The following is a 25,538-nucleotide window of genomic DNA, read 5'->3' on the forward strand; positions in this document are numbered from 1 at the left end:
GAAACAAACCAACAATGCCCTTACTTGTGATTTTGACAAGCATTCTTTTGGAGGCTTCATTCATTTTGGAATTTTTCATCCAAAAAATTTTTAAATAGTTTCTGGGTCATGCTGATAGGAAATAGTCCATGCTAATTCTTAAGAAATTAACTGCATATATTAATTGTAGACTGGTAGTTGCCAACAACATCAAGTAACCTTTCCGTGTAGTCACGGGGATTAGGCAGGAAGGTTCAGAATATACAAAAGAGCTGTTGGGTATTACAAGTTTGAGGGCAGAAATAAAAAGTTCAATCAAGGGGTGACCTTGACAGCTTAAAATTTTTGTCTGATGAGATCAGCAGTGCTATTAAACAATGTGACCTTTTATACTGTATAAAATGTGTCAATATTTAGATAATGTACAGAAATCAGTGAACCAGTATTCCAAATGACCAGTGCATATTACAAAACCATGTACGGGTAAAAGATCCATTCCTAGCCAAAACACAGCAACAGACTTTAACATAAGAGCACAAAAAGTTCACTGACATGGTTTCAAATTCCACACTGCAACAAACCTTTAAGAAATCCATTTGTTGAGTTTTGGTGTAGTATCAAAGAAACACCACCACAATTTATCTGAAAACGTTATTAAAAGACTCCCCTCTTTTCCAACTATATATCTGTGTGAGGCTGAATTCTCCTCATACACTTCACCTAAAAGTATTTCAATAAACTGAATGCAGAAGTAGATATGAGAATCCAGGCATTAAACAGATTTGCAAAAATATAAAAGAAAGCCACTCTTCTCACTAAATCATTTTTTGTTTTGGAAAATCAGACAAACACTGATTTGCAGTCCCACCCTTAACACAACTGTCTCCATTTTTCCTTTTTTTCTGCAACTTTCTGCTTATTTACAGATATAATTAGAATTCTATGTTTTCTTTTGCATCATAAGCATTTCATCTTTATCTTTCATCACTAACCTTCATCTTTATTTTTAATGACCCACATTAGTTCATTGAGTTTTGATATTAGTATTTAATCATTACCCAATCATAGGATATAGAGATGGTTCCCAATTTTTAATGTCACAAGTAACACTGCAAGGAACATCCCTACACACATATTTTTTGTTTTGGAAAACAAAAAGCATGTTCTTTATGTTAACATGCAATGTTACTTTTTAGTGAACTGATAAATATTTTAAAAGTTCTCAATTTTAACTGTTAATACAATAAACATCAACAGAATCCATGTAAGCTAAAGCTCTTTGGAGTCCTCAGACCAAAATGTTTGCGAGCCACTGGACTAGAGAAAACAGATGGAAGGGATTATTAAAAATTCTTAGAACCGAAGGATATGAATTTCTAAACTTAATTTCAAACTGTTATAGCTATATTCGGTGCATGGGAGGAAGAGAACATGTGAGTGCAGGGATGGGGGTAGGAACAAAAGGAGCTGAAAAAAAAACCCCAAGGGAAGTATAAGAAAGCACTGAGGGACTTGTAAAAAAGTCACATCTTTATCTTCCTCTTCCATATTAGGAAGCCAAAAGACAATATCTAAAATTGCAAAATGAAGACAGAGCAGCAAAAACGTTATTTTAGAAATTTAGAGATAGATACCCAGAGAAAGCTAAAAGAATTGACAACTGGTTCTGGAGAATGAGACGGAAGTGAGGAAGCACAGAGTAGGGCACTACTATTTTTTTTATTAAAAATCTCAAAGCATTTTTGACTTATCAACTATGGCCATCTATTAGCTTGATAAAATTAAATTTAAAAAAAACTAGCATTGCAAACTTCAACTTCAGTTAACCTGATGAGTCACAGGCTGAGACACCTCACCAAGCACGCTATGGAATGAAGAGCGGTCATTAAAACTTAGCAACACTGCTAACTGTTCCTTGCTGCCTTGGATCTTTTGGAAAACAAGGCAGAGGTGGATGGTGCATGGGGGGAGAGTAGGTGGGACAATAACAAGCTAAGCCTTTAAACGTCCAGTCTCTCTGATGTAACTGGAGCCATATTTCCATCTGCCAAAGGGCGTCGCCCACCAGAAAGGCAGCTTTAACCCTCTCCAGTGGTCCAGCTGGAGACAGTCTAGTCAGCCTAAGGGAACGAGGGCGCCTGTCTCGGAATCTGAGCGCACTAGCACCGCACACATGCTTCCTGACTCAGCATCTCTCGGTTACTCTTCAACCACAGAGGGGGCATCAGGTAAGCTACACCCGGGGCCTATGGCTTTTGGACATCTTTCTAGCGCACTTAGAATCCTCAAAACTGTAAATGTCACGGCATTAAAAACCCAAGGCCTCTAAGTGTATAAAGAAAACTGGGAATTAGTTTGCGTTTTTTCCTAAGTCCAATTCAAATATAAATACCATTTCTCACCGAAAGAAATGTCTCGATGTTCTCATGAACAAAGGAGGCGATATCCTGCCAGTCCAGAATGTCTCCGAGCCAGCTGTTCTGACGATTTATATGCATCTTGTGTCCTTTGTGCCTTCCAGAATGCGTTACGTTCTACGGCATAAAACAGTTCAGACATGAAATCTCCATCTTAATCTACAGATTAAAACGTGTAAATAGCCTATTTTGTTTTAGGTCCACTTGAACGCTTTAGTAGTTACTCAAAGGTAAAAAACTGCATTATTTAAGAAACTAAGAACTCCACCTAAACAGCTGAAATATAATGTTTCTGTTTACATTCTAGCTACTGTGTCTCAGATTAGCTCAAGTGTTTCCCTCCTAAGTACATTTGTGCACACACTTTATTCCTCAATATACTCAGCTGTGCACCAACACAGCACTGACTTGCAGCTGTTTTTTTCCTCCTGTGTAGCCCCTCTACCTTTTTCTCGGTCTCCCACTTTTGCTTCTTCCTCCTTTCCTCATCGCCTTTATTAATCTTCCATACAAGAGAAAGAGAGCAAGGGGGAGACAAGAATATGAAAAACAAACAAGAATGGGGGGAATCTAACTTGCCCATCTGGAAGAGAACTACCCTGGCGAGAATGCAGGAATAGTTAAACTTGAAAGAGATGTGAATAAACACAGTGGGGAGGTTAAAATTCAGAAACAGAGGTAGGCTCTTAACATTCTGCATGTGTCCCATTCTCCAACTTTTGCTAAGAGAACAGTGATGTCAATCTTTATTACACGATGGACATTAGGTCCCAGTGAAAGAGCTGAAGAAAGCAATTTACTTACCCTTACAAACCGATGCTTTTAAAACACTGACCTCCCTGGACCATAAAATGAAGCTCAAAGGGGATGAGGGATAGCAAAAGCTGTTCGTTTGTAAGCAGAAGCCCCAAGAGTTAGCAGAAGGAATAGAGAGAACTTTTCCAACTGTCCGACTCTTCAGTAGATTACCTACCTAGAGATTCCCCAAGTAATTTTAACTCCTAGTCTCTGAAACCCATAAAAACCAACACTGTTCCCTCAATTCCTCACAGGACAAGAGTACAAAACCCCAAACAGGTCACTAGGCAGCAAATCTGAATTTAAAATGGCGCCCTCCTCCCCTCCACCCCAAGTTAGGAGATTTAGATATGCTCCTCCTCTCCGTGGATCAACCCCGGGAAAAATCGTCATCAACTCTGCCCCACTCTCCTTCTTCCCCACGAGACAGGCATCCTCCACAGCACAGCTCCTCACGGCCCACGGGCCCTGCCAGCCCAGTGTACAGCATGGCCCGGCACAACCAGCTGCTTTCAAAACCGCATTTCTACATTTAGTGAAAAATGCTATTATTTTCCATCACAAATTCTGAAGTAAGAGTACATCGGCCCAAGTAGTATACCAGGTTGACTTAAAATAAAGATCTCTAAACTTTTGGCTCTATTTTCACTTTCTCAAAGAGAAAACGTCTAGAGCTGTATTGTCCAAAACAGTAGCCTCTAGCCATGTATGGCTACTGAGCACTTGAAATGTGGCTAGTCCAAAAACTGAAATGTTCTGTTAGTGTAAAATACACACCAGATTTCCAAGACTTACTTAAAAAAAAAAAAGAGGATGTAAAATATCTCATTAAAATTTTTTCCATTGATCACATATTGAAATAATAATATATTGGGTTAATTAAAATATAGTATTAAAATTAATTTCACCTGACTTTTTATTTTATTTATTTTTTTGAGGAAGATTAGCCCTGAGCTAACTACTGCCAATCCTCCTCTTTTTGCTGAGGAAGACTGGCCCTGAGCTAACATCCATGCCCATCCTCCTCTGCTTTATATGTGGGACGCCTACCACAGCATGGCTTTTGCCAAGCGGTGCCATGTCCACACCCGGGATCCAAACCAGCAAATTCCAGGCCGCCGAGAAGCAGAACATGCAAACCTAACCCCTGTGCCACCAGGCCGGCCCCTGAGTTTTTTTTAATGTGGCCGCTAGATAAATTAGCATTTCTACTGCACAGAGCTAGTCTAGAGGGTGCGATGCTGCTGATGACAATGATGAACAAAGGATGGAATACGGATACACCAGAGGGAGGAGCGGGTTCTACCATGGAGATGAACCATCAACTCAAGCTGACTTTTAGTGACCTGCGGTTTAAGACCTTGCAGCTTAAAATTTTCAATAAATGAAATCCCAGTGTTAATACAATCCTATCTAGTCAATGAGTCTGTAAAATAAAAGGACTTCATCAGTTTACAATTTTACTAAAATCCTTTTATTATAATCCTTTTATTACAACTTCATTATAATCCTTTCATAAAATAACTTACCTTTACAAACCAAGAATGATACAGTCTGTCCCAAAGTTCCAGTACTTGCTTTTCAATTACAGCAGTATTGTTCACCTTATCTCCCAGAATTTTATGAAGCTGGAAGAAATACAGATATAATCTGTTTTAATATTTTTCAGGCAACAATCCAGTAAAATTAATACAAGCTGGGTCTTTACATTTGTTCCAAACCAAACTAAAACGTTCCAGACCATTTAATTGCCTCTGCCCACACTATGTTTTCTTAAACTCTACTCCTCAATATTCCCAGTAAATTTCCTTGCCTTTCTTAGCTTTTTGCGTTTTTTCTCTCCTCTATTCTTGATTCTCTAAGAGAGTCACTTTAGGTTATAAGGGACTGGTATAAATGGAGCCTTGATTACTGACTTCTCTAAGCTCATCTGCCCAGAGAAAAACCTGTTGCATGTGGCCCAAGTGCCCGTCTATTATACAGAAGTCTCACGTTACATTTATCACTATGATAAGAATTACCACAGAACTTTAAGAAAAATTTTAGAAACTTAGCCACACACACAGTATTCCCTTTGTTTGCTAAGAGATGTCAGGTCTGAGTTATAGCTGATCAAGTCTGGCTTCAGGGCTCGTGGAAATCAAGTGCACTGAGACAAGATAACTCAGAAGAAAGCTATTCATTATAACATCCTATCCCATATTTTATTTATTATTAAAACCAGATGGTAATATTACATCAGACAAACACTGATTCGTAGTCCCACTTCCTTAACACAACTGTTTCCGTTTTTCCAGTTCCTCTGCAACTTTCTGCCTATGGCTAGATATAATTTAGAATTTTGTATTTTCTTTTGCATCATAAGCATTTCACCTTTAACCTTCATCTTTATTTTTTGTTTTTTGAGGAAAAGGAAGATTAGCCCTGAGCTAACATCTGCTGCCAATCCTCCTCTTTTTGCTGAGGAAGACTGGCCCTGAGCTAACATCCGTGCTCATCTTCCTCTACTTTGTATGTGGGACGCCTGCCACAGCATGGCTTGCCAAGTGGTGCCATGTCCGCACCTGGGATCCGAACCGGCAAACCCTGGACCCTCGAAGCGGAATGCACGCACTTAACCACTGTACCACCGGGCCGGCCCCCTCATCTTTATTTTTAATGGTTCTATATTAGTTCATTAAGTTTCAATATTATTATTTAACCATTACCCAATCATAGGATATAAAGATGATTCCCAATTTTTATTGTCACAAGTAACCCTGCAATGAATACCCTAATACACAATTTTTTTCTTATTACTAACAGTAAGATAAATGTATAGGAATCAAAGGAAATGAGCATTTTAATGGCTCTTGCTATGCACTGCCAAACTGTCTTCTCTAAGAACTGTACCAACTAATACTTTCCAACATTGCATGAATGAACCAATTTTCCCAAAAACTTAAGGACTAACTGATAAATTTTACATAATTTAATAAGTGTGAAATGGTAAAGAATTATTTAAACTTTTCTTCTTTAGTGACGAGAGTGACCATTTCTCATGCTAGTTTCCAATGTGTATTTCCTCTTGTGTGGCCTTATTCATACCTTTTGCCCACTTGATGCTGGCCTTAAAGATACCTGAACCAGTTTGTAGACATGTTTAATATAAATACATCTGCCCAATGTCTTCCTTTACATTTACTTGATTTATTCATAAACCAAATATAAACCAGTGAATAGAGTAAAGGCCACTTATCTTTGCATAACATTATACAATTTACAATTGGCTTTCACCTACATTATGTGATCTTTACAACTCTAAGAGTTAGACAGAAAAGGTTTTGTTATCACCTTTGCTCTCTTAATATGAGAAAACAGATTTAGAAAGGATGTATGACAGGCCCAAGGTCATGCAGCTAAGTGGCAGAGTCAGGATTAAAAGTTCTCAAATATTCTTTCAACTACAGCGTATATAACCCACGAACAAAGAACACCTAACAGTGCAAATTACCCAAAGTAATTAAAAATCATAATTACCTCTAGTCTACTTTCCTCCAGTTACTTTAAATTTGTCTTTTATATATTATAACAGTCAGATACTCCAGGACTTCCCATTACCAATTCTTTCTGTCACTCTATCAGCTTCTGAGATCTCCCTTTAACCAGAAGAGGCCTAAAATGGTTACCGACAGCACCCGGTCCAGGTTGGCCGCGGAGTGGCCTTTATTGCTATAAAGCACTACTTCAAATTGGCATCTTCCTTAGCAGTCTCACTCCCAGAACAACAGAGAAGAACTAAAATATCACAACTATTAAAATAAAGGGGAGGTCAACATAATTGTACAGCACGCTATAAAACACTCTTCTCAAACTCATGGTGCTATCAACCAAAGCAGAACACTACACACCCGGAATACTGTCCTGTGACATTACATACATATTGCAAGTCACAAGGAAGAGTGGGCCAGAGAGCACGGAGTCTGAGGGACATATCGCTGCTGTAAGAATCATCACTAAAACACACATACCGTTGGTGGTATATAAGATGCTCTTTGTATATGAAAGGTAATAAAGCATTAAGAGCAATCAAAATGCCATTTGAAAGCTCTATCACTTAAGGCAAATAACCTCATCTATAAAGTGGAGATGCTAAGTCAGCGGGTAATTCTCTCTTCTCACCTTGCTTGAAATCTTGGCAGTGTCTGCCATAGTGGATGATGTCTTTCTTGAAACTTTTTTTTCTCTAGGCCTCTGACAAAGTTTGGTTTTCCTCCTACCTCACAGGCTACTCCTCCTCAGTCTTCTCTGCTGGCTGACTTTGCTGACCTTCAAAAGCTTAAGTGCTCCACGAGTCTATCTTTGATCCTCTTCTAGCTACACTCTCTCCTTAGGCCATATTATGGACTTAACTCTGTCCCCCCCCCCACCCCCCCCTGCAATATTCGTATGTTGAAGTCCTAACCCCCAGTACCTCAGCATGTGACTGTATTGGAGATAGGATCTTTAAAGAGGTAAATAAGGTAAAATGAGGTCATTAGGGTAGGCCCTAATCCAACGACTAGTATTCTTATAAAAAGAGATGAGGACACAGCCATACACAGAGGGAGGACCAAGCCAAGGAGAGAGGCCCCAGAAGAAACCATTCCTGCTGACATCTTGATCTTGGACTTCTAGCCTCTAGAATCGTAAGAAAATTAATTTCTGTTGTTTAAGCCACTTGGTCTGTGGTACTTTGTTACGGCAGCCCTAGCAAATTAACACTCAACGAGCAAAATAACATCTCATCCAATCCTGTGGGTACTATATGATGATACTCAAACCTCCATCTACAGCCCAGGTCTCTCCCCTGAGCTCCCGCTATGTATGTCCAATAGCCTTTTTTCGTATCTCTACTTAGATATCAAATAGATATCTTAAACATAATATGCCCCAGACAGAATTACTCATCTATCTGTAACACCTACACCCCACTACCACCTCCAAGTCTTTCCATCTCAGTAAGCGGCACAGCTATCCTCCTAGCTAGACGAACCAAAAACATCCTTCCCTTTCACTCCATGTCCAATCTATGAGTAATTCCTGTCAGAACAACCTCAAAAATATAGCTCAAATATGACCATTTCCCTCAATTTCCACTTCTACAATCCTAGTCTAAACCATCAACATCTCACTTGGACTACTGGAATAATAATCTTTTAAGTGGTCTCTAGGCCTGCTCCATTCTTGCCCACTTCTCCATAAAGCAGCCAAAATGAGCTTTCAATATCCTAAGTCAGATATCTCTTTCTGTTTTAAATCCATATAATGCTTACCTTTGTAACTAAAACAAAATCCCAATGTCTTGTTATGATCTATGGCTTGTCTCATCACCACATTCCCTATTCCAGCCATCTTGGCCTTCTTTCCATCAGCCAAGACTGTGCCCATCTCAGAGCCTTTGAATTGTCTATGCCCTCAGCCTGAAACATTCTTTTCCCAGACCTTCACAAATTGCCTCCTTTTCATCATTCAAGTCATAGAGTAAACATCACCTTCTCAGAGACATTCTCTGGCCATCTCAGCAAAAGCATCACCCTGAGACACCCTCTACCACATTACCCTGTTAACTCTGGTCATAGCACTTTTAGATCTGAAATTATTTGTTTACGTGGTTGTTTCCTCTCACCAGAGCGTAAGCTCTAGAAAGCTCCAGAACAGTGGTAACTCTTTCTGGTTTACTGTTTTTCCCCAGCACTTAGAACAGTGCCTGCCATTTTGCAGACTGGCTGTCACTTTCTTCATTCTAGGCACAGGAGAAGGGACAGAGGAAACGCATTCAGTACTTATTCTCTTGCTGTCTTAGGGCAGCATCTCCAGGTACTAGTTTTAAAAAGAGCGTATCAAGCAGAAAGAATAGCTCAAGCAAGGATGTCGAAGGAAAAAAGTAAATTGGATGCTGAGAAAACAGCAAACTGGGAGGTCTGAGTAGAATTCAAACAAGGCCTAGAGGACGTAGGAGAGAAGGCTGACAAAGTCGGCTGGGGGGCAGACATACAGGAACCTTCTCTGTTCATTTCTAAACACACCCTAAAAAATTCTTTTCGTTTTCTGAGCATGACATTTTTTCCTAGCCTTGGCCCCTTCTGGACTTTAGCTCTTAGGACCCAATCCTGACATGATTCTTATTTGGATAAGATCTGAGCTTATTAGAAAGCTACCTCTGCAATTATAACGGCTCCTTTTTCTTTTTTTAATAACTTTATTGAGATATAATTCACACACCTTCCAACTTACTCATTTAAATGTAGAATCAATAGTTATTTGGTATATTCAGAACTATGCAACCACTGCCACAATCAATTTTGGAACATTTTCATTACCCCAAAAGGAAACCCACACTCACTGGCAATCACTCCCCCATTTCTCTCCAATCCCCTGTACCCCTGGAAACCACTACTTGACAGTCTATAGATATCTCTCTTCCGGACATTCATATAAATTGATCATACTTACGTGGTCTTTTATGACTGCTGCTTTTACTAAGCATAATGTTTTTGAGGTCCATCCATGTTGTAGAACATATCAGTACTTCATTCCTTTCTATGGCCAAATAATATTCCATTATATGGATATATCCCATTGTATTTATCCATGCATCAGTTGATGGACCTTCAACGGTTGCTTTTAGATATTATCCCCATGTCTTCTAAGTCATGATTACATATATTTTACAACTTTGTTAGCAATGACCATCTCTCTTCAGTTGTCTTCCCTTTTAGAATCTTGAGCAAAAGGTTTCAAACCTATTTTTTCTCTTAAGTAATTTGAAACTTACTTCTTTAAAATCTAAGGCACATTTCCACACCCAAATTCCTTTTTTTACACTTTTCCCAAATAGGTAAGAATTCTAGAATAAAAACCTATTTATCCCAAATAGGAAAAACAAACTGAACACTACGTTTTCAGCAGAATAAGTCAGCCAACATATATCTAGAAGGCTAAAAGTCTTCTGCAATGGCTGAATCTTCCTTCTGTGATAATTCTAAGATCTATATCCATATACTTATCTTCCATTTTTTCAATAAATATTTTCTAGACTTCCATGTGACAGTTGATTAGGTTATCTGGTATAGACCCAAGAAAATCAATAACACGTCTTTCTCTCTCTCTCTCTTTTTTTTTAAAGGTATGCCTTTTTTGGTGAGGAAGATTGGCACTGAGCTAACATCTGTTGTCAATTTTCCTTTGTTTCTCCACCTCTTCAAAGCCCCAGTAAATAGTTGTATATCCCAGGTGTATGTCCTTCTAGTTCTTATGTGGGATGCCGCCTCAGCATGGCTTGATGAGCAGTGCTAGGTCCGTGCCCAGGATCAACTGGCTAACCCTAGGCCACCTAAGCAGAGTGCACAAACTTAACCACTACACCACCGGGCCAGCCCCACATCTTTCTTAGCTTTTAACTTGACCACAATTCCATCCTTAGGTTAATAGATTACTATACACATTTGTGCATTATAATTTCCAAGATACCTTTTTTTTGTTGAGACTTTGTTTTGAATTTTGAACACAGAATCACAAACATACTTTTCTGGGCACAGATCTCACTCCAACAAATTCTGTCATTCCCTAGATGATCCTAATGACTTCAATATATTACAACTTCAAATTAGCTTCATTCTCATAGGCAATAGTAGGGGGAAAAAGATAGCCCAAACTCAAATCATGGAGTCTGATCCTTAACTGTGACAACTGTCTTTTCTCTTTCATTTCCCCTTCACAAAGCTTTAGTCAAGCTAATCTCAAGCACACTCCTGTTTCTACATCTTGGCTCACATAAATATCCTTCTCTTTAGTCATCTAAGACCTATCATTCCTTCAAGCTTTATCTCACCTGCCACAGTGAAGCACTCCCCCCAGTTCTGGGCACACCCTTCTCGCACACCACAGAAGAGCGAGCAAGGGATGTGGCGTTAGTCTTCCATGGGAAACCAAGCTCTGCAACTGACTACATGACCACTGGGCATTTACTGAGCCTTACTGAGTCTGTTTCCTCATCTGTAAAGTGGGCAAAACACTTCAGACGACTGCAGGTTTCTTGAAAAGATTAAACGAAACCTGTTGGAAACTGCCAAGCACAGTTACCAGCAGATAATAAAATTTTCTATGTGCTAATACTTTCTTCTTCAAAGCCGTATTTGACCACCCAAGCTTTGGATCACTCTGTCCTAATGCACAAATAATGAATCAGATCCATCCTGAACAAGAAGCAAAGGACCAACCTCTCAGATTGTTCAGGCTACCAGCACTATTCAGTATGATCATCCAGAAGGTTTAATTTCACTGTGTGTTGCTTGTTGACTTGTAGACATAAGCCTATTTCAGATACGGAAATTGTTCTGAACAGAATCTCTACTTATACTTTATCAAAGCAAGAAATCACTTCCAAGGAAGACCTTGCAAAGAGCAAGCCAGAAAGAGAGGCTCTTCCTTACCTTGTGGGTTATCCATTCTCGTCCATACTGATACACGTTGTTAGCCGCAGAATTGAGGGCTCTTTGGACTACCTGAGCCTCAGGAAGCCAACTAATTTAAATAAAGAAAGAAAAAAGTGAAAAAACTAGCACTCTTTTAGTGTACTGCACCAATAACTCTTTGAACTCAATGTATTAAACAATCAGTAACTGATAAACAGTTGATCAGTCATCAACACAGATACAAATGAATCACTTGCAGGACTCCTGGACTTCCAGGCCTAAGTAGCCTAATTCTCACATCCAGAATTTCTCTTCAAGCTTTCCTTATCTTTTAAACCCACTTTTCCCACAAGCTCCCTTTCATTCTTCTCCACCTGGTTTCTCTGCCCATACATTTCCTGGGTCATATGCCTCATTCAGCACCAGCAGACGTGGCTCTGAGACACTGGGATAGACAGCATCTGGGATTCCAAATGGTGGTTCTCAAAGTGTGGTCCATGGACCAGCAGCACCAGAATGGCCTGGAAACCTGTTGGAAATGTCAATTCTTGGGCCTAACCCCAGACCTCCCGAAAAAGAAACTGTGGGGCTAGGGCCCAGCAACCTGCACCTTAACAAGCCCTGCAGGAGCTTCTGATGCACACTAACATTTGAGGACCACTGATCTAAGGAAGTGAACTGAGGAAGAAAACAAGAAAATTAAGAGGGTGAATCACTATTTTCAGTTTTTTATCTATTGAAGACCTTTTTCTTTAAGATGCGAGGGACTCCTGGGCAGAGTTCAGCTGTATGAGGAATTGCAGTCTACAGGCTCTACTCCTGGTGTAGAGAGAGGCAGCCTCCCCATTTTCCTGTTAACTAAGCAGCCGTTTGCCTTAATCAATAATATATTACATATGCCCAGTGTTCTCCAAAGGAGAAAATATTTTCATATATTCTTTTTTTTTAAGATTGGCACCTGAGCTAACATGTGTTACCAATCTTTTTTTTCTCTTCTTCTTCTCCCCAAAGCCCCCAAGTACAGAGTTGTATATTCTAGTTGTGAGTGCCTCTGATTGTGCTATGTGGGACGCCACCTCAGCATGGTCTGATGAGTGGTGCCATGTCCGCGCCCAGGATCTGAACTGGCAAAGTCCTGGGCCGCCAAAGTGCAGCACATGAACTTAACCACTCGGCCACAAGGCCAGCCCCCATATGTTCTCTTAACTGCTCCTGACAATGCTGTATATTAGAGATGCTGACATTCACAAATTTAACAGTCCTGATTTTAACTATTCATGAGTGATGCCAAAAGGCCATGGCAAGCAGTAACCAATTACTTTCCTGGGGCCCAAATATAACACATGCTACACAGCTGGCACATGGCAGAGAATCAGATAGGGAGTCAGGCCCAGTGTGCAACCTCCTTGACTCACAGCAGCTTTACGTACTTGTAGTAATTTATACAGTAAATCAGAAGTGATAACTTGCATGTGTGTGTGTGTGTGTGTGTGTGTGTGTGTGTGTAAAATGATCCTACAGAGAAAGCCAACTGCCACTGATAGTCATGGAAGTAATGATGCCTAGGAAAGTCATGGTCTTTAACCAGAAAAAAAGACATCGTGGACAAATTAAAAAGTGGAATGTCAAATCAGTAACGGTTTGAATCTTTAACATTAACCAGCTCATGCTACACTCCAAACATACTTAAAACGTTTGTGAAGCTTTTTGCAAATTCTCAGCCAGTTCAGATTCTTCTCAGCAAGTAAAACAAAATTTTAGAGATGCCTATAAATGTAATAATCTTACAGTATAAGGATATGAACAGGAAATTTGGATCTCTAAACAGAGATGTGATTTGGGAGAAATTAATTAAGTAGCTTTTAAATTACTCCAGTATCTATAGATTTATCAGTGGTTTGAAGGGACTCCTGGATATTTTCAATTATATGGTACTGCACTTTTACGGGGAAAATTCTATCCTGTAGCATTATTCAAAAGTATGAGGATTCACAGAAGAACCTGAATAGATCCTGAATGACTAACAAATGTCTATCAGGCCTGACAAGAAGTCTTGCTGGCTGCAGTGAAAATGCTCCACCAACGTACTCATGCAGGTGTCCTAACAGCACTAGATAAGAGGAGCTGTCGTGAGGCCAAGTCAAAGGCCTTGGCTCAGCCCAGACCTCCTCACGATGAGACACGGGGCCAGAAACACCTGAGCAACCTTGGCTGGGATGAACTGGGATGTGCCTTCATCTTAATACCAACCAACGCCTCTAACTGAGCTCCTTCCTTAGGATATTCACTACCTCAGCCAATCACTAGCTTCCCTACCCTCAGTCAAGAGGGATCCCCCAGGAGAAACTAAGTTCCTGCAGTTTGGACTGGCCCACGCTCAGCCTCCTGAGAAAATGTTAATCTCTATCACAGTATGACCTAACAAGAAAACAAGCCATAGTGACAACAACTTAGCTTAGCTTCCTGGGTTCCTCCAAGTAAGGGCAGGGCACATTCAGTACCATCTCAGTGCCATCTCCTAACGAAGGCCCTGAAAATCAACAGGCTTGAGACTACTCAGTAGGAAGTAGAAAATAGGTTCTAGACTACTAGAATTGTTCAAGACAAGAATTAAGGTGTGCTTCAACTTCATCTTCTTTGAAGTTCTGCTAGGATGATTGTACCTTAAGTCTTTATAATTCATCCAACAGCCCATGAAGCACATCCATGGGAAGTCAAGGTATCTACACAGGGGATATAAAACATGCACCATGATGGAAGAAAGCACACCTGATCAATTCTTAACTGTATCCCCTCCACCAGGAGCATCTACGTGAATTTCCCACTAGGTCAACCGCCATCTTCATGACGGGAATCCACTGAGTACTGAGATTTGCAAGAAACCATTACTATTAATTCATGGCTACCCTCACTAATCTGCTGCAAAAGAATCAGACCTTCCATGAATCACCAAAGTCTAAACAGCTTTTGAAAACCTTCCTACATGGAATTTAAGACTCAGCAATAAAAAGGAACAAACCATTGATAAATACCACATCTTCGACGGACTTCAAGGGACTTATGCGAAGTGAAAAAAGCCAATCTCATAAGGCTGCATACTCTCTGATTCAATTTATCTATCTTTATTGAAACACCATCATAGATATGGAGAACAGATTATTGGTAAGGAAGGGTTAGGGATAAGCTGAAGGGGGAGGTAGAGGGTAGGTGTGGCTGTAAAGAGGTGGCATGAGGAGTCTTGTGGTGATGGAAGACTTCTGAACCTTGACCGTGTTGAGAGCTTACAGGAAGCCACACATATGATAAAACTGCAGAGAACACACACATACACACACACGACTGCAGGTAGAACTAGTGAAATCTGAAGAAGGTCTGTGTATTGAACCAATGTCAATTTCCTGGTTTTGTTACTGTACTACAGTTACGCAAGATGACGCTATTGGAGGAAGTGCAGTGAAGAGCCCATGGGGTTTCTCTGTACACTTCCCTGCAACTCCTTGTAAGTCTATAATTATTTAAAAATTCAAAACAAAAGAAAGACCCCCACCTTTCTACAACTACCCTGATCTGGGGCTACTCATACTGTGTGTGCCTTTAATACGCTAGCAGAGATAGTGCTACCACAACTGAAAACCAGTACACAAGGGCTCCGGACTCGTTTCACTAAAGCATGATCGTGAAAGAAAAGGAGGTCTTCAGACATTAAGGCTGCCATTTTTAACTTCACTCCAGATCCCTCTCCTGAACTGCACACCAACATAGCCAATGACCTACTGGATTTCTGCTTAGATTTACCACAGACACTTCAAACTCAACAGGTAAAAAAGTAAATCAACTATTTTTTCCCTCCAAATCTGCTCCTCTCTTCCCTATATAGGTAAATCCACCATTATTTCACTAACTTCCAAAGCTGGAACATGCGTCATGCTAGATTTCTTCAGCCTATATCCAATTAACCACCAACTAACCCCACTAAGATCTTACCAATGGGCCCGTCCTGTTCACCCCCACTACAAGTGTCCACAATGCAGGGCTTCATCACCTCTCACCTGGTTTATTCTGGCCTTTAACTGGTCAAAAGGCTCAACTCTTGTACCCCTTCCATCTTTTCTCCTCAGTGCAGAGGGAAAGACTGCTCTAGAATAAAATCTGTTTATGCCCCTTCTCTTCTTACATCCTTAGTCAAGATAATGAACATATTTATTACTCTCAAGTTTCCTTGTGCTCCTTTGTGCTCTCCCCTGGAGCTCACCCCTAGCCACACACAACCGCTGATCTTTCTGTCACTACAGATCAGTTTTCATTTTCTAGAACTTTACATAAATGGAATCATATCCCATGGACTCTTTTTTGCCTGTCTTCTTTCACTCAGCATAATTATTGTGAGATTCATTCATGTGGCTGCCAGTACTGATAGCTCACTTTTATTTAATGCTAAGTATTATTCCATTGTATGGATATATCACAATTTGTAACTACCAAGAAATAATGAGGACAAGCACTTTGAGTATGCTCTGGCTAAAGGAGATAAGTGGGCAGAAAAATATTTTGAAAGAAATCCCTTTAAAAATATTCAAATATGATTCTGAACCAAGTTCAAGTAAAGAAATGTCCTAACTAGCTTTTATATAATGAAGTAAAGTTGAGTCAAAGGAGAAAACTAAGTTAAATCTCAATTTTCAATCCTAAAACTGGCAGAGTATTTCCTAACATAAATTACTGACTACCTTTGCATTAGTAAAAAAACGGAAGCTATATAATTTGTCCTCAAGCTCAATCAGGTGAACAGCGTAGCTCTGCGAACATTCCCCACAGGGACAGAAAACGCTTCTCACGGAAGCCAAATTAAACAAGTACACAAAGAGATCTTCTAAGACAGAGATCAGCAAATTTTTTCTGTAAAGGGCCAGAGAGTAAATATTTTAGGCTTTTGGGGTCATATAATCTGTGTCACAACTACTCAATTCTGTCTGCCCTTGCAACCCCAAAACAGCTATAAACAATATGTAAATGAATGGGGGTGAATGTGTTCCAATAAAACTGTATTTAAAAAACAGGTGGCTACATTTGGTCCTGGGCCATTTTGCCAACCCTGACTCCAAAATGATACAACATGGAATACGTCAAGAATTATACAGAAACTTGAGGAACAACATGGCATGTTGGCAAGTTCCCTTTACTTGATCAGAAACACTGGGCGTGAATGCTGACTCTGCCCCTGGGGGATTACGATTTCAAGTTCCTCAACCTTTGATGCTGTTTCCTCAGCTGTGAAACAGGGATAATTTCTTCACCCTACCACACACAGTCACTGTGAGGAAGACAGGTCACACTGCAGGTGAAAGTGCTTTGTACGTTATACACATGTTGTAAACTGCAAATCTCAATTCAAATACAAGGTATCATTTACCACAGATTGCTCCCCAACTCTTAAGCACTCCCCCGCCTCCCACATTACATGCAATTCTTATGGAAAAACAACAACATTCATCAAAGCTTTGGTAAACCCTATCTTTCCTCCTCCAAGGTAGCTGCATCAATGAAGACCACTTCACGCAAACGGATACTGAACCTAGGTCATTTATCTCTGTTTTTATCAAAATAGTATTCTTACTTTGCCCACTCAGGGTGATTTGCTAGAGTCTCATTAATCAAATTGCTTGTGACTTCAATCATGTGTACACTCTCTTGATGCACCTGTATTACAGATAAGGAAAGAAAAAAAATCTCAATTAAAAAAAATCCAATTTAACATTTATTTTTCTAGACTATCACTGGAATAATGCTGTTAGAGTCAAATAATTTCACATCTTAGTTGCAATTAATTTAAAAACTTGCACTGAACAGCTGCTATAGATAATATTCTATGACACACATAATGGGAAATAAAACGTACATAATAGGTACCTGGCTTCAAGAAGCTCAACAATTTACTTAAGGAAAAATATATGTAACTAGATACATACAAATACATATACACACAACACATATATATTTAGTTCACATATAAAAGTGTGTGTGTGTATATATACTATATAGTATATGTATACATATCTTGTGTATGTATATACATATGTAAGCAACATCAACACTACATGAGCTTATAGAATTATTAGGCAATGTAAGACATACAAGCAAATAAGCAACTGAGTAAGGTTTCTGAGTAAAAAAAGCCAACCGAAACTGCTTAGAATTTACCTTGCCCAATAACCAACAAAATGAGGGAGATAAAAAAGTAACAAGCCAATGTCAGGAAACATGCTCTATACAATTTTACTATGTTCAAATTTATTAAACATATTGAGCATATGGTTTATCTTGGTGAGTATTCCACATTTACTTGAAAAGAGCAAGATTCTGCTGTTGTCAGTCAGGCCAAACTGACTCGTTTTCAAGGCTTTTATATCTTCACTAATTTTCTATCTACCTATTCTCTCAATTATTGCAAGAGGAGTATTACTGACTTCCTAACTATAATCATTGATTTGTCTATTTCTCCTTTTAATTCTGAATATTTTGCTTCATATATTTTAGAGCTCTATTGTTAGAACATACACATTTATAATAGTTATACCTTACTGCAGTATAAACTTTTATCATTACGAAAAAAAGTCCTTATTTGTCTCTAGTAGTATTTCTTGTTATAACTACGTTGCCTCACATTAACATACTCACTCTACATCTCTCTTGTGTACAGTTTGCATGGTTTATCTTTTTCCATCCTTTTACCATCAATCTTTTTATGTCTTTGAATTTCAAGTGAATCTCTTATAGATACCATGGAACTTGCTTCTTTATATCCAGTCTGGAAATCTCTGCTTTTTCATTGTCTAATTGCCTTCCATTTAATATAAGCACTGACATGACTGAATTCAAGTCTGCCTTTTTGCTATTTGCTTTCTATCTGTCTCATCTCTATAGTTCCTCTTTTATTGCCTTTTATGTTAAGCAGTTTTTTAAGTATAAACCCTTTTAAAAATCTTTTTGGGCTGGCCTGGTGGCATAGTGGTTAAGTTTGCACGCTCCACTTCAGTGGCCCGGGGTTCACGGTTTCAGATCCTGGATGCAGACCTGTACACCACTCATCAAGCCATGCTGTGGTGGCATCCCACATACAAAACAGAGGGAGATCGGCACAGATGTCAGCTCAGTAACAATCTTTCTCAAGCAAAAAGAGGAAGACTGGCAACAGATGTTAGCTCAGGGCCAATCTTTCTGACCAAAAAAAAAACATTTTCATTTTGAAATTTCAGTTGCAGAAAACTTTTTTTTAATTGAGATCACAGTCATTTATAACACTGTGAAATTTCAGTTGTACATTGTTATTTGTCAGTCACCATATATATATATGTGCACCTTTACCTCTTTGCCCATCCCCCCACCCACTTCCCCCTGGTAACTACTAATCTGTTCTCTTTGTCCATGTATTTATTTATCTTCCACACATGAGTGAAATCACATGGTGTTTGTCTTTCTCTGTCTGGTTTATTTTGTTTAACCTAACACCCTCAAAGTCCATCCATCTTGTTGCAAATGGGATGATTTTGTCTTTTTTATGGCTGAGTAGTATTCCATGGTATATATACACACCACATCTTCTCCATCCAGTCATCAGTCATTGGGCACTTGGGTTGCTTCTACATCTTGGCTATTGTGAACAGTGCTGCAACGAACATAAGGGTGCATAAGTCTCTTTGAGTTGTTGATTTCAAGTTCTTTGGATAAATACCCAGTCGTGGGATAGCTGGGTCATATGGTATTTCTATTTTTAATTTTTTGAGAAATCTTTATACTGTTTTCCCTTGTAGCTGCACCAGTTTGCATTCCTACCAGGAGTTACAGGGGTTCCCTTTTCTCCACATCCTTTCCAACATTTGATGTTTTTTGTCTTGGCAATTATAGCCATCCTAACAGGTGTAAGGCGATATCTCATTGTACTTTTGATTTGCATTTCCCTGATGATTGGTGATATTGAACAACTTTTCACTCACCTGTTGGCCATCAGTGTACCTTCTTTCAAAAAATGTCTGTTCATAACCTCTGCCCATTTTTTGATCAGGTTGTTTTTTTTGTTGTTGTTGAGTTGTACGAGTTCTTTACATATTTGGGAGATGAACCCCTTGCCAGATATATGATTTGCAAATATTTTCTCCCAGTTGCTGGGTTGTTTTTTCATTTTATTCATGGTCTCCTTTGCCTTGCAGAAGCTCTTTAGTCTGAAGAAGTCCTATTTGTTTGTTTTTTCTTTTATTTCCCTTTCCTGAGTAGACATGGTATTCAAAAAGATCCTCCTAAGACCGATGTCAGAGTGTACTCCCTATATTTTCTTCTGGGAGTTTTATGGTTTCATATCTTACCTTCAAGTCTCTAATTCATTTTGAGTTAATGTTCATGTATGGTGAAAGATAATGGTCTACTTTCATTCTTTTGCATTTGGTTGTCCAGTTTTCTCAACATCATTTATTCAAGAGCCTTTCCTTTTTCCACTGTATGTTCTTAGCTCCTCTGTCGAAGATTAGCTGTCTGTAAATGTGTGGTTTTACTTCTGGATTTTCAATTCTGTTCCACTGGTCCATGTGTCTTTTTTTGCACCAGTACCATGCTGTTTTGATCACTATAGCTTTGTAGCATATTTTGAAGTCAGGGATTATGATGCCTCCAGCTTTGTTCTTTTTTCTCAGGATTGCTTTAGCTATTTTGGGTCTTTTCTTGCCTCATATGAATTTTAGGATTCTTTATTCTATTTCTGTGAAAAATGTCATTGGGATCCTGATTGGGATTGCATTGTATCTGTAGATTGCCTTAGGTAATATGGACATTTTAACCATGTTTATTCTTCCAATTCATGTGCATGGAATATTTTTCCATTTTTTTAATGTCACCATCGATTTCTTTCAATAATGTCTTATAGTTTTTATTGTATAGGTCTTTCACCTCCTTGGTTAAATTTATTCCTAGATATTTCATTCTTTTTGTTGTGATTGTAAGTGGGATATTCTGGAGTTCTCTTTGTTATTAGAGTATAGAAATGCAACTAATTTTTGTAAGTTGATTTTCTACCCTGTAATTTTGCTGTAGTTGTTATTTCTACTAGTTTTCCAATGGACTCTTTAGGATTTTCTATATAAAAAACCATGTTGTCTGCAAACAGCAAGAGTTTCACTTTTTCCTTGCCAATTTGGACACTTTTTATTTCTTTCTCTTGCCTAATTGCTTTGCCCAAAACCTCCAGCACTATGTTGAATAAGAGTGGTGAGAGTGGGCACCCTTGTCTTGATCCTGTTCTCAAAGGATGGCTTTCAGTTTTTTCCCCATTGAGTATGATGTTGGCTGTGGGTTTGCCATATACGGCCTTTATTATATTGAGATACTTTCCTTCTATACCCATTGTATTGAGTTTTTATCATAAATGGATATTGGATCTTGTCAAATGCTTTATCTGCATCTATTAGGATGATCATGAGGTTTTTAGTCTTCATTTTGATAATATGATGTATCATATTGACTGATTTGCAGATGTTGAACCATTCCTGCGTCCCTGGTATAAATTCCATTTGATCATGGTGTATGACCCTTTTAATGTATTGCTGTATTTGGTTTGCCAATATTTTGTTGAGGATGTTTGCATCTATGTTCTTCAGTAATACTGGCCTACAATTTTCCCTTCTTCATGTTGTCATTGTCTGGCTTTGGGATCAGGGTGATGGTGGCCTCATAAAATGTGTTAGGAAGTGTTCCGTCTTCAATTTTTTGGGATAGTTTGAGAAGGACAGGTACTAAGTCTTCTTTGAATGTTTGGTAGAATTCTCTAGAGAAGCCATCTGGTCCTGGACTTTTATTTTGGGGGAGGTTTTTGATTAATGTTTCAATCTCTTTACTTGTGATTGGCCTATTCAGATTCTCCATTTCTTCTTGATTCAGTTTTGGGAGATTGTATGAATCTAAGAATTTATCCATTTCTTCTAGATTGTCCAATTTGTTGGCAAGCAATTATTTTTTAATACATCATTTTAGTTCCCCTAAAATTTGTGTTATTTAATAATTCCTATTTATCTTAAACTTATCACACCTTTAATTTATCACAATCTACTTCAAGTTAATATTCACTTACTTCCAGTAAAATAAAAATATTTATAGCAACTTCATACCAGTATAGTTCCATTTCCCAGTTTTCTTTGTGCTATGGTTATACATATACATAGTTCATCTATATATATTATAAATTCTACAATACAGTATTACAATTTTTCTTTAAATAGTCTTTTTTTTCAATAAATTAAAAGAAGAGAGGAAAAAAACACATATTTACCAAGAGCTCTTCATTTCTCCCTTTGGATACAACTTATTTCTGGAGTCATTTCTCTCTGGTCTAAAGGAATTCCTTTAGCATTCCTTACAGTACAGATCTGATATTAACAAATTCTCTCAGTTTTAGTCTGTCTAGAAATGTCTTTATTTTGCCTTTACTTTTAAAGAATAGTTTCCCTGAATATAAAATTCTTGCTTGACCTTTCTTCCCCCCAAGACTTTGAATATGTCATTCCAATGTCTTCTGGTATTCCCTGTTTATTATGAGAATTAAGTCCTTAATTGTTTTGCTGTTCCCCAGTGTGATGCATAATTTTTGTCTCACTTCAAGATTTTCTCTTTATCTGTGGCTTTCAGTAGTTCGACTAGGATGCGTCTAGGCGTGGTTTTGTGTTTGTGTGTATTTATTCTACTAAGGATTTCTTGAGCTTCTTGGTTCTATTAATGTTTTTCATCAAACTTGGGAAGTTTTTAACCACTGTTTCTTCAAATATTTTTTTCCACTTTTTCTCTCTCTCTTCTCATCTTCTGGGATGCTGATTATATGTCTGTTAGAATGTTCGATATTGTCCTACAGATACCTGAGGCTCTGCTCATCCAATATTTAAAAATCTGTTAATAATTAAAAATCTGTTTGTTGTTCTGACTGGATACTTTCTACTGATCTTTCTTCAAGTTCACTAATTGTTTTTTCCCTGGATCTCAAAATCTGCTATTGAGACTATCTAGAGAATTTTTCTTTTGTTATTTTCTTTTCAGCCCTAGGATTTCTATTTGGTTTTGTTTTATAGTCCCCATTTCCCTGTTGAGAGGCTGCATTGGTTTACCCATTATTAGCATACTTTCCTTTAATTCTCTGAACATATTCATAATAGCTGCTTTGAAGCCTTTGTCTGTTAAATCCTACATCTGGGCCACTTACGTGTCCACCTCTTTGACTGTATTTTCCCCCCCTGAGTATGAGTCACATTTTCCTGTTTCTTTGTATGTCTAATAATGTTTGGTTTAAAATTGGACACTAAAATAAATACGTTGTAGTAACTCTGGATTGTTTTGTTCTTCTAAGAGCTGTTATTTTATTTCAGTAAGCAATTAACTTATCTCTACTCAAACTAAAAAAATGTGTCTTCCCTGTCACTGATGTCTCTGCTCAGTGCTTTTTACTTATCTTTTTAAAGACTGGTTCCCTAAGGATTTTCCCTGCACCTGCATAGCTTAGCATCAGTAAATGATTTTGGCAGAAGGTATGCTCAGACACTTTTCATTAGAAGGCTTCACCCTCCACAGCCTGAGATGTGTAAGTTGAGAAATGCAATCAAAGACACAAATTTGCAACTCTCTGAAGGCTATCAATATTTACAGGGCTCCTTGGGGTCTCCCATACACATGCATAGTTTAGCAATCAGACTAGGTTGTATGGTTTATTAATTTCAGCCCTTCTACAGCTTTCTTGCTGTAGAATCTCTCCCTTTAATTTGTAGCTGCTCTGTTGCCAGCCCCAAACCAAGTCCACCACCTCCCACAGGAAGAGTTGCAAGTTTTTGCTGCCCAAGCTATGCAGGATGAGAATAACGCCAAGCAAGAAAGCCACAAGCTACCTGTTTTTACCAGATGCAGTAGCAGTTTTTCATGAGCAAACAGTCCTCAAGTTGTTGCCTAAATGGTCATTTTCCAACACCCTGACGTGGTGTTTTCAAACATTTTATACTGTTTTATTCCTGCTTTCTGTGGCGAGGAATTACCTGACATCCTCACCCTGCTATTATCCTAAGATATATTAGGAAGATGGAGCCAAAAAGGATCCTTTGACAAACTAAGAAAGAAAGTAGTCAAGGATGACCCTGAGACTTTTCACATGAGCAAGAAGAACAGAGTTGTCATTTACTGAAATGGGAAGAGTATGAGAAGAATGGACAAGAAGTGAAGGAAGATCTGAAGCACAGTATCTGACAGGCTGCCTTTGAGATGTCTATTAGACATTCAGGTAGTTACTGTCATGGTGTTTTAGAGAATGATCCCTTTATTGGCTGGGAGAATGAACAGGTAACCAATGAGTTTCCTTCAAAAGCTCTGTTTGCATGGTCCCAGACCACAAAGAAGGGGTTCAGTAATACAAGTTATCAAAGTTCAGGGAAGCAAAAGCTCACTGAAAGCACGGGATGAACAAAGAAAAAGGACTTGAAACACGAACATAATTGAGATGGGCAGGCAAGAAGACCCTATGCAAAGGGATAAGGAGGGAAAGTGGAATAGAAGAAGAGTAGGAGAGAGAGGAGAAAGAGAAAAAAGGAAGATGGAAGACCATACTGGTGAAAGGTTTCTCGAAGAACAAGAATGGAAGATAAGATTGTATAGTGGCAGGTTTGGGTGAAATAAGACGAAAACAAAGAAAGGTCTCTAAACAAGTCTGTAGAGTGTATATAAGGGACTACACATGATCAATAACCAAGGAACACATAGGAACTGTATAGCGACTGAAACAGAGGTATTGAGAGAGCAGGACTTTAGAAGCAAATGATAAGACGGAGGACATATTGAAGCTGAGAATGACTAAGAATAGAATTCCCAAGTGGAGATGTCACATAGCAAGAAAGAACGCAACCCTTCAGCAAATTGCTGCACGTCAGATTATTTATCAACAAGAGCTACTACTTTATCTCTACAGCACTGTATGAAAACTTTTCATATCCATGATTTCACCTAAGCTTCAGGATTCCTTGAAGACAACATATCAAACTCTGGGACGTGGAGGTCAGTGAAGTTCAGAGAAACTAAAGGTTAAAGTACACCATAAAAGTCAGAAAAACAAAAGTCAGTAAGAAATATCACTGTAGAGATAAACTTCTAGCTGCACTTTGGAGAGTGATTTTCCTCGATGAGATGAAAGAGGGGTGTTATGGACTGAATGTTTATATCCCCCTGAAATTCACAAGTTGAAGTCCTAACCTCCAGTGTGACGAGTAAGAGTGAATAGACAAAGAAGATGTGGTATATATACACAATGGAATACTACTCAGTTATAAGAAATGATGAAATCCGGCCATTTGTGACAACATGGATGGACCCTGAGGGTATTATGCTAAGTGAAATAAGTCAGAGGGAGAAGGTGAAATACCGTACGATCTCACTCATAAGTAGAAGATAAAAAACAACGACAAACAAACACATAGCAACAGAGACTGGACTGATGGTTACCAGAGGGGAAGGGGGAAGGAGGAGAGCAAAAGGGGTAATTAGGCACACATGTGTGGTGATGGATTATAGTTAGTCTTTGGGTGGTAAACATGATGTAATCTACACAGAATTTGAAATATATTATGATGTACATCTGAAAGTTATATAATGTTACAATCCAATATTACTGCTATAAAAATAAAAATTAAAAAAAAAAGAGGTAGGGTCTCCGAGAGGTAATTAGGTCATGAGGGTGGAGCCTTCACGAAGGGGATTAGTTGCCTTATAAGAAGAGACACGAGAGAGATGATCTTTGTCTCCACCACGTGAGGATACAAGAAGAGGGGCTTTACCAAGAACTCAACCACGCTGGCACCTGATCTGGGACTTTGAGCCCCCAGAACTGTGAGAAATAAATATTGCTGTT

At 38.7% G+C, this 25,538-nt stretch overlaps 1 protein-coding gene across 4 annotated transcripts in view; it reads right to left on the bottom strand.

Annotated features, from left to right (window-relative positions):
• TMEM245 (transmembrane protein 245) overlaps positions 1 to 25,538 on the bottom strand; it is a 91,638-nt gene that overhangs the window by 31,082 nt on the left and 35,018 nt on the right. For all 4 annotated transcript variants that reach the window (XR_011432554.1, XR_011432553.1, XM_023629851.2 and 1 more), the window contains 4 exons: positions 17,244 to 17,326; positions 11,648 to 11,738; positions 4,724 to 4,822; positions 2,382 to 2,513 (listed from right to left, as the gene is read on the bottom strand). Coding sequence is in view for 2 of the 4 variants with exons in the window: in XM_023629851.2 (XP_023485619.2) it covers positions 2,382 to 2,513; positions 4,724 to 4,822; positions 11,648 to 11,738; positions 17,244 to 17,326 (405 nt within the window). In the remaining 2 variants the exon portion in view is untranslated. The remainder of the gene's footprint in view (positions 1 to 2,381; positions 2,514 to 4,723; positions 4,823 to 11,647; positions 11,739 to 17,243; positions 17,327 to 25,538) is intronic.

Source organism: Equus caballus, chromosome 25 (assembly GCF_041296265.1).
Source record: "Equus caballus isolate H_3958 breed thoroughbred chromosome 25, TB-T2T, whole genome shotgun sequence".
In the NCBI taxonomy this organism is placed as follows: domain Eukaryota; kingdom Metazoa; phylum Chordata; class Mammalia; order Perissodactyla; family Equidae; genus Equus; species Equus caballus.